Genomic DNA, 10,906 nt, shown 5'->3' with positions numbered 1-10,906 from the left:
TTGTTTTTTTTTTAAACAAAGCTACTGTTTTTTGTGTGGGTCTAAAATTTTTAACACCAGAATCTGACCGACTTTACACACTGTTTTGAGTAAAGTCCAGACACCTATGACTTGGGGTTAAAAACAGCATCTTAAGCATGAAGAAGACAAAAAATTCAGAGGGGAAAAAAATATAAATTTTTATTGCACCTGTGCCAATGTTGTGCAATCCTTCAAAACATGTTCAAGGGGTTGAGAATTGATAAAATACTCCAGTGGTAAACTGGAATGATTTTTCAACTATACATCCACTTGGTCCATGAGCCAACCAACACAACTTTGAAATGACTAGTGTCTAACTTGTAGTTCACCTTATTTAACATACATGCAGACAAAATAAATACAAAGGTTTCATCATGTAATTAAAAAAAAAAAAAACATTGATGCATTTTGAATGCGTCTCAATCCCATCCCTTCATCATAATCATTAGGAACCTCCCACACCTTTAAGTCCAAATAAAACCAAAACCAGTGGTTTTGAAAACTGTATTGATGTAATAAATACAACCCGTATGCATAACATATAGCATGTATCACTGTTAACACATAAGACAGAACATGTGGACATCAAAACATCTCCTGATCTTAAACCGGCCACCAGAGAAACTGTGGCTGTTAGTGATTTAAAACTAGTGTTGCTCTTGAATTCGTGCCTTTCCTAGATAAATTAATCTTTTCCTTGGAAGCCTGAGCTCAGAGCTGGTTGTGCATCTCAGCATGTGTGGTGGACAGTTCATTGGTCATCCTTCGGTGTCTCTCAATAGTCCATATTTCCGCTCCAGCACATCAATTGTAGATGAGAGGGCACTGAAAATAGAATCACCTTTGTTCAATGTACTAATTTTTCTCCAGCGGGTTTGACACTGTAATTGTTAAAGTGTCAAACCATTCATGTCATTGATGTTTTTAGAGTTTTGCAAATCAGCCCTTCAAATATTTGTTATGCGGTCGACTCCCTTCATTTGAAATCCTGCCCTCCTGAAAACTTTTAGCTTGGTAGACTGTTGGTTCAGAGTTTATATACCTGTGCTTTTCCACTACAGTAACCTTTTCTGGGGCTGTTCATCTACCTGCTTTTACAGGGTCTACACTTAGTTTCCGGTCCATGGTTCTACCTCCCCAAAAAGTTCCTAGCCAGGGGTATATTTTTTGAAGGTCCAGAAACTAACAGACTGAGGCCTGCATTGCTGAACGTGGCCAAGAGGGCAAATACTGCTCAGCACTTTATATACCTGAGATATTTTAAAACTCAGTGCATGTGGGGTTTGCTTTGATTGTTTGCTACACTACAAGAGTTTTTAGGAGAGATGGTCAAATGATGATGGTATAAAAACAAATGGATGTAGTTCAAATATGTCAATGAGCCAATTTTCCTAATCCTCCTGGGTCTCTGGCACTGTTGTGGAGGGGGAAATCAAAATCCTTCAAGGATTTTTACACCCAAGGTTTCTGGACTTTAGTTCCTGGGAAAGAATTCTAGTGGAACCTTCTGGTAGACTGCTCTAGTTTTTATTTTTAAACCACAATTTGAAACCAATTACATCTTTTGTTGCAATTCTGTTGAATGAAAATGATTACAAAATAAATAAATTAAATTTATTTAGTGTGAACCACATAGATGCTTAAATTATAATACTACAAAAACATGTATTCTACAGCATTTAGAGACTGATTTTGTATTTGGAAAATAATTTTTCACTGTTTTAATAATTGCATTCACAGTGGATTTCATGTTTTCCTGACATCCTAAAATGGTACATATAACCGCTGGAGGGGAAGTGTAACAGAGGCCCAGTAAGACCTTGAACTTACCAGCCAGGTCTAATGATGCGGTAACTGCCCAAAACTGACAAGTCAACCACTGTTGATCCAAGGCGGCTTTTATCTCTTATAGGTCCTCCATCCACAACCACAGCAAGTTTCGGCCAGAGCTCCTGAAACTCCTTTAGAAGAAACACCCAGCAACATTAAAGAAACTTTCATGGCAAAGGAAACATCGTTTTAGTTCAAATAAAGATACTCAGAAGCATACTAAATTTAAAAAACTGATAAAAGTATCTCTTGGCTTGTCGTGTATTAGTTTTCCCTCCCACATTTCTCCACTTACATGTACTTTCACCGTGCTGGTGTGCGAGCTGATGTTGGCACTGGTAAGTGCGAGTGGCTCCCCACACATCTGGCAGAGGCGTCTCATAAAGGCATGGTCTGGGATACGTACACCTACAAGCTAAGGGAGATGTGGACATGAAATAAGTCACTCGCAATTATTTGTTTATGATTGCTTTTATGTTTTCTTTTTAATGGTATAAATCCAAAAGGAGTGATCTTACTGAAGTAAAGGGGTTGAGATCTGGGTTCAGCTCTTCAGATCTTTCAAACACAAGAGTGACTGGTCCAGGGAGCAGGTCACCCAGCAGCTCTTCCTTTACCTTCACCTTACAGTACCTGAACGCAGAAGCAGGAAAAACAAGCCAAGTTCAAGCTGAGCTATGCTTTAATAACAACTGCATTTTATCAGGTCACTAATTCTAAAAATGTTCTTATTATACAGTGAAGTAACTGTTAGTCTAAGGTGACTGTGTGTAATCTGAGTTGAAAGGATCAGACCAGTAAAGCAAAATAATATTCATCTGCATCTTTGATAACCAGTAATATTTCACATCCTGCATTTTTTAGCATTGTGAAATGGTAAACTTCACATCCACCGGTTTGTGACTTAAACGTGCAATCTGCCAACATCACACCAGGTGTTTTTTTTAACAATTTCTTTTACTTAAACAATCACCACAGTTGTTAATACAAATCTTACATAAGGCCAGGATGTTGTTAATTCATAACCACCATCTATTAGAAATGGAGCATCGCTACATGAGGATATAAAACTGCTATCTAGCAAATAAATTAATGAATCCTGGTGCATTTCTGTGACAGCAGGTGTGCTTGTCACTCAAAATGTAAAATGTGTCTTGCTGGTGTGAAGATTGTACTGCATCTTTTCCTCTTCCCTGTGTGACTTATCCCTGTATGACTAATATGTTTATGCAACATAACAAATCTAGAAAGAAACCATCACACTTCTCAGAAATCGACACCAAAACACAACAGTTACCACTGATATTAAAAAAAAAAAAAACCTGCATTCAAACTGTAGCTTCATTAGAAATATCAGCCTGTGGTGATCACTGCTTATCATTTGTCAATTAGCAAACTGGGCTTAGATGGAGGTTTTCTTTCATGTGGTACGGCTGCAGAGAGAAATACTTATACTTACTTATAGATATCCTGTATTTCTCCTACACAAATCGCCAGTGGTTTCTGGCCATTTCGTCCTTTGAGGTTGTAGGTTCCTCTGATGGCTACAGAGTTCTGGGCCAGGCATGCCAGGCCATAGATGGTGTCAGTGGGCACAGCAACGATGTGGCCCTCCTTCAAAGCCTTCACAGTGCAGCTCAGGATTTCAGCACCATCTGCAGTTCAAACACAAAGAGAGTCAAAGAGACAGCAGCAAGACGCCTAATACCACCTGAAGATAAATAGAAAGATGAAAATAGAAATCTGAAAGGGGGGTGCAGTGAATGCCTTAAATAAAATGCTGTATCTAATGTTTCCACGATAGCAGAACACAATGTTTGGTTCAATTTCTGCCAGGGCTGCGCCTGTCAATCTTTGCCCCCATAAACTAGTCTGTCAGTTATTTCATTGATTATTTGATGTACTGTTCGGTGTAAAATGTGAGAAAAAGGCAATAATGCATATTACAGTTTCCTCAAAAGAATCAACAGTTCAAAACCCAAAAAGCACACACATTCCAATGACGCGATACACCGGCACCAACGTGGCCCTTGGTGGCTGGGTGGGGCCAGACCTGGTGGGGTGGGAAACGAACCCGCTGCCTTCTGTACCCCAACCCGATGCTCAACCCACCAGGCACCCCTAATCATTAATAATTATTAAACAGAAAGCAATAATCATGTAAGCTCTAGTTGCTGCATTTTGTTAATTGCTGTTACTGGTTTAGAAAGATTGATCAGATAGACAGTCAAACACAGAAGATGAAGTACATTTGCAGCTCAGAGGCTAAGGCTAATAACACACAGGATAAACAAGAAAAAAATAGTGAGGGAAGAATGTGCATTAGTTTATGTCATGTGGACAATCTGAACAGCTATACAGTATCTACACTCAGTCTAATACATCTGTTCTGTGGTGCATTCTCCTTTCGTGAAGGTGATAATATTCTGTTTTTGGGAGGTGACATTAAACTACACAGCATTACACAGAGAGTTAATTTAGCCTTAATTATATGAATAGGCTGGCTAATGGCTGTGGCCCAACCCACAACATTTCCAAATAATTATGATACAATGGGTAATAGATAAGATCGATAGATACTTTAACCATCCAAATGGGAAATTCCTCCCCATGATATGTTCTAATGACAGATCACATTTTTTTTCCCCTTCTAATATTTAAAGACATTAGCTGCTAATCCACCCATACTTATACACGCACTCACTGGTCACCTTATTAGATACACATGTTATATGTATCTAACACAACAGATGTGTCGCAAATTCTATATTTTGGAAGATTATAACGTTCCTTTTCTGTTATCAGAGGAGTGTTTATTATTGAGGTCTTAATGATGGTGCAGTTTTGCCTAAACTGCTTTAAAATCAAAAGTGCTTCCAATACTCTCATGTCTCTCACTCTTCATAATGGACTGGTTGTCAAATAGCGGACGATGGATTAAAGCTGCCCTCACCCCAAAAACAAATTTCATGGTCCCCAAATGAAAGCTGAAGTTTTTCCCTTTTACTGTTTGCATTGAAAATCTACTTTTGTTAACATTATAAATACAAGGCTTATGTAAAACCTAATAAATTAGAAGTTATTACATTGAATTATAATCAAGGATTTGCATCACAGTCTACTGTACAGGGCATGTTAACATTGTTTACCCTAAAGCGACAATAAAAACATGACTTTCGTCACGGTTTACTGAGTGTTGATATTCTATAAAGTACTTTTCAAATCCCATAAGGCAACACAAAGCAAACATTTGCATATAAATTAATTTTTGCCAAAACAGTATTAACATATGTTATTGTAAAGGCTGTAATATTGTCTGCCCTTAGATATAATCCAAAAAATAACTTTATTAAAATAAACAAAATATTTGAAAAGTAAAATAAAAGGCATTAACTCCATATAGGTCTGTCTTCATCAAGTAAAGTAAAACTATATTGGCTTGTGATTTAGGTTTTGTGTGGATTTCACCTTTAAAAAAAACACACTGTGGGCAAGTAATGTAATACAGGGAAATCAGGAATGAGATGTAAGATACTTTGTATAGTTGTCAAAATCTCAGCTGTGTCCGAAATAGACAGGGAACAACATGTACTTTGTTGTCAGCAACAGAAGAGCTGAAATTACTTGATTCTTTGTTGTTTAGTTAATTGACAGATAATGAATCTGCAAATATGTTGACAGCATTTTAGTTCTATTTAAAATCAAAACATTTGCTGTTCTAGTTTCTTAAATGTGACCATTGTAGAATTTTACATACATCATTGAATATGTTTGGGTATAGGTACATTCTTGGTCTGGCAATGCACAATAATTTGCAGTTCTCCTCCACTAAAAAAAAAAAAAAACTCAAGCACCTACTATAATGGTGAAGTAGGAACAGTTAGTTCTGAACAATTTCTACATCTGCAAATATCCAACGAGAAGATATAATAGAAAAAGCTGTTTCTAATAACTTTGTTGTTTTTTTTGTGGCTAAAGAGTTGATCGACATGATGCAGTTTTCAGGTAGGAGCTGAGAGACTCTGGGTGGTTTGGAGATGCTTCCAGATGACTGGACCACTACAGCTAATTTGATCAGGGAGACAGGTAGAAGGGTAGTCGGTGTGTCATCTGGAAAGAGGACAGTGGACAAGGAGACTTGGTGGTGGAACAAGGAAGTTCAGGAGTGTATACAGGGAAAGAGATTAGCTAAGAAGAAGTGGGACACTGAGAGGACTGAAGAGAGTAGACACGAGTACAGGGAGATGCAGCGTAAGGTGAAGGTAGAGGTGGCAAAGGCGAAACAAAGAGCATATGAGGACTTGTATGCTAGGTTGGACACTAAGGAGGGAGAGGGGGATTTGTACAGGTTGGCCAGACAAATAGATAGAGACGGGAAGGATGTGCAGCAGGTTAGGGTGATTAAAGAAAAGGATGGAAATGTATTGACAGGTGCCAGGAGTTTGATGGGAAGATGGAAGGAGAACTTTGAAGAGTTGATGAATGAGGAAAATGAAAGGGAACGAAGAGTAGAAGAGGTGACTGGTGTGGAGCAGGAAGTAGCAAAGATTAGTAAGAGTGAAGTGAGGAGGACATTGAAGAGGATGAAGAGTGGAAAGGCAGTTGGTCCTGATAACATACCTGTGGAGGTATGGAAGTGTCTAGGAGAGGTGGCAGTAGAGTTTCTGACTAGTTTGTTTAACAAGATCTTGGAGAGTGAGAGGATGCCCGAGAAATGGAGGATAAGTGTACTGGTGCCAATTATTAAGAACAAGGGAGATGTGGAGAGCTGTGGCAACTACAGAGGAATAAAGCTGATGAGCCACACAATGAAGTTGTGGGAAAGAGTGGTGGAAGCTAAGCTAAGGACAGAGGTGAGGATTTGTGAGCAGCAATATGGTTTCATGCCTAGAAAGAATCCAACAGATGCAGTATTTGCTTTGAGGATGCTGATGGAGAAGTACAGAGAAGGTCATAGGGAGTTGCATTGTGTCTTCATAGATTTAGAGAAAGTGTATGACAGGGTGCAGAGAGATGAGCTGAGGTATTGCATGAGGACATCTGCAGTGGCAGAGAAGTATGTTAGAGTGGTGCAGGACATGTATGAGAGCTGTAAGACCGTGGTGAGTTGTGCTGTAGGTGTGACAGAGGAGTTCAAGGTGGAGGTGGGTCTGCATCAAGGATCAGCTCTGAGACCCTTCTTGTTTGCTCTGGTGATGGACAGACTGACAGATGAGGTTAGACAGGAATCTCCATGGACTATGACGTTTGCAGATGACATTGTGATCTGTAGTGAGAGCAGGGAGCAGGTGGAGGAAAATCTAGAGAGGTGGAGGTCTGCTCTGGAAAACAGATGAATGAAGCTTAGCCGCAGCAAGACAGAATACATGTGTGTCAATGAGAGGGACCCAGGTGGAACGGTGAGGTTACAGGGAGCAGAGGTGAAGAAGGTGCAGGACTTTAAGTACTTAGGGTCAACGGTTCAGAGCAACGGAAAGTGTGGGAAAGAGGTGAAGAGATGAGTGCAGGCAGGTGGGAACGGGTGGAGAAAAGTGTCAGGTGTGTTGTGTGAAAAAAAAGAGTATCAGCGAGAATGAAAGGAAAGGTGTTCAAGACGGTGGTGAGACCAGCGATGTTGTTCGGCTTAGAGACAGTGGCACTGAAGAAAAGACAGGAGGCAGAGCTGGAGGTAGCAGAGCTTAAGATGTTGAGGTTCTCTTTGGGAGGGATGAGGATGGACAGGATCAGGAATGAGTACATCAGAGGGACAGCTCATTTTAGATGCTTTGGAGATAAAGTCAGAGAGGCCAGATTGAGGTGGTTTGGACATGTTCAGAGAAGACATTGTGAATATATCGGTAGAAGGATGCTGAGGTTGGAGCTGCCAGGCAGGAGGTCTAGGGGAAGACCAAAGAGGAGATTTATGGATGTAGTGAGGAAGGACATAAAGTTAGTTGGTGTGAGAGAAGAGGATGCAGAGGACAGAGTTAGATGGAGGCACATGATTCGCTGTGGCGACCCCTAAAAGGGAACAGCCGAAAGGAAAAGAAGAAGACATGTCTTATTATTGCCATTTTTCTCATAGACAATTAGTGACTAATCAATATAAGTAAAGTAACAGAATTAGTTCTACCCTTAAATTGCAATGCTACTTATTTATACTTTGCATTTGAAAAGTTTTCAGACCCCCTTTTTCAATTCTGTTATGCTGCTGCATGAAACTACAGTTGTTTTCCTCATATATCTAAACTCAATTATGCATGTGAAAGTGAAAACAGCATTTTAGAAATTGCTGTACATTTTTTTAAAATAAAAAAACCCTGAAATATCGCATGTACATAAGTATTCAGACCCATGTTGCTGAGATGTTTCTACATGTTGAGTGGAATTAATGGGACATGATTTGGAAAGGCACACACCCCTCTTTAGAAGGCCTCACAGCTAATACTGCACACTCTATCAGAGCAAAAGATGAGGTCAAAAGAACTGCCTGCAGAGCTCAGAAACAGCAAGGCATCGATCTGATGAAGCCTACAAAAAACATTCTGCTGCTCTGCATGTTCCCAAGAACACAGTGGCCTCCATAATTCTTAAATAAATTTGGCACAACCAGGACTGTTCCAGGAGCTGGTCCCCTGACCAAACTGAGCAATGGGGGGAGAAGGACCGTACTAACAGAGGTAACCAAGAATCCCAGTGGTCACTCTGACTGCGCTCCAGAGATCCTATGTGGAGATTGGGAAAAGGTTCCAGAGTGCCTATCCTCCCCTCAGTACAAACACATGAAAACCTGCTTGGAGTTTGCAAAAAACAAACAAACACCTTATTGACTCTCACACAGTGAGAAATAGGATTCTCTGATCTGATGAAACAAATTTTGAACATTCGGGACTCAATTCTAAACGGTATGTCAGCAGGAAACCAGGCACCGCTAATCACCTGCACAATACCATCCCTACGGTGAAGCATGATGGAGGCAGCATCATGATATGGGGATGTTTTTTAGCAGTGGGTTCTGGGAGACTGGTCTCGGCTGAGGTAAAGCTGAATGGAGTAAAGTACAGCGATATCCTCAACGAAAACCTGTTTCACTGTGCTCAGGACCTGAGATTGGGCTAAAGGTTCACCATCGATCATGACAAGAATCATAAGCACACAGCCAAGTTAACAGAAGAGTGGGTTACGAAAAATACTGTTTTTACTTTGTCATTACTGGTACTGAGTGTTGATTAATGAATAACTGTTACATCAGGCTGGAACAAAAGAAGTTCTGAAAATTTCTTACACCTCTCTAATAATTTATGCCTTTTTAGTCTATGCCACGATGATATCCTTTGTCCCGTTTTGATGCCCTGCTTTCAAATTTGCTAAGTTTGCATAAAACGTACACATAAACAAATCACTGACACGGCAATCTGACGAAAGACGCTGCAGCGTTTAGATTATTCAGTGACCGTCACACATCATTTTTAAATGATTAGTAGCCAAAACCTTCTGTCTCTAGGGACACAGATAAATGACAGAGAAACTACCTTTGTGACTGTTCTGATGGACTGTCGGCCCGTTGGAGGTCGGAGGCTGTAACCGCAGCACTTTGGTCTTCAGCTCTTTACACATGTCCGCTCGGAGTCGGTGAGTCGAGGCTGAACTGTTAACTCCTCTTAATTTGATCAATTCAACGGCGATATTACAACCCGACTTCATAAACTTAAAGCTATCGTCACATGTGTGTCAGTTCCCTGATGTGTTGTCAAACGGCGTGTTGTAGCATGTGGAAGCTTTCATGTCCGATAGGAACGACTGTACCCGGAACTTCCGGGTTAACTTCAAGAAGGAAGAAAACCGTAATATCTCTAAACAAAAAGAAAAAGAAAAGAAAGAAAAGCCTCCGAACAACGCGTTGTGTGTGATGCTCTTACTTTGTATTTATGATGTGTTTTTTTTAAATAAAACAATCTAATATTTTTTTTCAGCGGCTTTTAAAGAACATTTCACATGAACCCTGACTTTATGGGAGCTGTAGTTTTTCCAATGCTGTCAGGTTTTAATTCAAAGATACGAGCATCAATGAAACAGGTCGGAAGAGAGAGATTGCATTAGGTTACCGAAGCATCAGTTTTACGAAAGCAGTAAGGATTAAAAATTACAAATAATTAAAACATGTCAAATAAATACAACACATCTAGGTAGTGATATGTTTTATCAGTGATTAAACACCAAAAGACGCAGACATTAGGACAGCAGGTTCCAGCCTTGGTCCTCAGGGACCCCCTGCACTGCTGATCACCTGGATCAGGTGTGTTTAGTCAGTCAACAGTTCCAGAAAAGGTTATTTTGGAAATGTGTCATATAAAGATGGAAAAAACGTTTCCGCTTCAGCCATTTCCTCACGTTTGGTGGTTGTCGTCCTCACCCATGAATTAGAAACATTTCAGTCACCTGTGAGGGACTACTTAAAGACGACGCGCAGACAACATGGACAGCAGAGTTTAATGCACAGTTATGTCTATATCCATGGAGTCGGACATAGGTAACAAACCCATCACCTTTTCCGCATCTGTTACATTCTCAGTAGTTTCTAAGAGTGTTTGTGAAACGGTTACAGGTTGTACAGCGGATACAATAACTCGACGGGCTGATAGCGGCGTTTCTGTGAGCCAACAGGTCAGTCAAGCTTTGTTCGAGCTGTCCTACTGAAACCAACCGGTGATGACCAACATGTTTTATTTCTCAACAGTTGCTGCAGGACGTTAATGACAGGCTCGTGGCACTGTCGGAGAAGATAACCATGTGTAACCAAGTCCTGGATGACTTAAAGAACCTCAGTGATGTTTTACAGGTGAGCAATTTTCCCTACTTAAAACTTAAGACTTAAAAAATGTGTGTGTGTGTGTGTGTATATATATGTATGTTTATTTATTTATGTCTTACAGAAGAAATCTGTCCAGGATGTTTCCTTAGCACAGCAGAAGTGACCACGTGGGAAAAGGAAACTGCCTTTCTTTTAAACATTGTTATTAAATAAAATTTAAATATGAAATCTTAATATTGCACCACCGTTTGCCTTTTGAAAGAC

The 10,906-nt window shown here is 40.0% G+C and overlaps 1 protein-coding gene and 1 long non-coding RNA gene across 2 annotated transcripts; one reads left to right on the top strand and one right to left on the bottom strand.

Moving 5' to 3' along the window:
* Nucleotides 1-9,650, bottom strand: yrdc (yrdC N(6)-threonylcarbamoyltransferase domain containing). Its single transcript, XM_067511363.1, has 6 exons — nucleotides 9,363-9,650; nucleotides 3,311-3,506; nucleotides 2,370-2,484; nucleotides 2,147-2,266; nucleotides 1,852-1,982; nucleotides 1-846 (listed from the first exon to the last, which is right to left on the bottom strand). Exons 1-6 carry the CDS (start codon nucleotides 9,532-9,534, stop codon nucleotides 780-782), a joined length of 801 nt encoding a protein of 266 aa, XP_067367464.1. The 5' UTR covers nucleotides 9,535-9,650; the 3' UTR covers nucleotides 1-779.
* Nucleotides 9,651-9,707: 57 nt separating this feature from the next.
* On the top strand, nucleotides 9,708-10,869 carry LOC137130800 (uncharacterized). Its single transcript, XR_010914894.1, has 4 exons — nucleotides 9,708-10,360; nucleotides 10,436-10,494; nucleotides 10,568-10,669; nucleotides 10,764-10,869. It is a non-coding gene; the product is annotated as an uncharacterized lncRNA (long non-coding RNA).
* Nucleotides 10,870-10,906: the final 37 nt, after the last annotated feature.

The sequence above is a fragment of the Channa argus genome, chromosome 7 (assembly GCF_033026475.1).
Source record: "Channa argus isolate prfri chromosome 7, Channa argus male v1.0, whole genome shotgun sequence".
NCBI classification, from domain to species: Eukaryota; Metazoa; Chordata; class Actinopteri; order Anabantiformes; family Channidae; genus Channa; species Channa argus.
The sequence above is the reverse complement of the archived record's forward strand: the minus strand, read 5'-3'. Positions and strand labels throughout refer to the sequence as shown.

What these genes read in the sequence shown, in the direction of transcription:
- yrdc (XM_067511363.1), bottom strand. Translation starts at nt 9,534, where the DNA reads ATGAAGTCGGGTTGTAATATCGCCGTTGAATTGATCAAATTAAGAGGA. An exon ending in GAAATACAGGATATCTATAA is followed by an intron (nt 2,485 to 3,310) that starts GTAAGTATAAGT and finishes TTCTGCGTTCAG; the next exon opens with GTACTGTAAGGTGAAGGTAA. An exon ending in CCAGCACGGTGAAAGTACAT is followed by an intron (nt 1,983 to 2,146) that starts GTAAGTGGAGAA and finishes TTTCTTCTAAAG; the next exon opens with GAGTTTCAGGAGCTCTGGCC.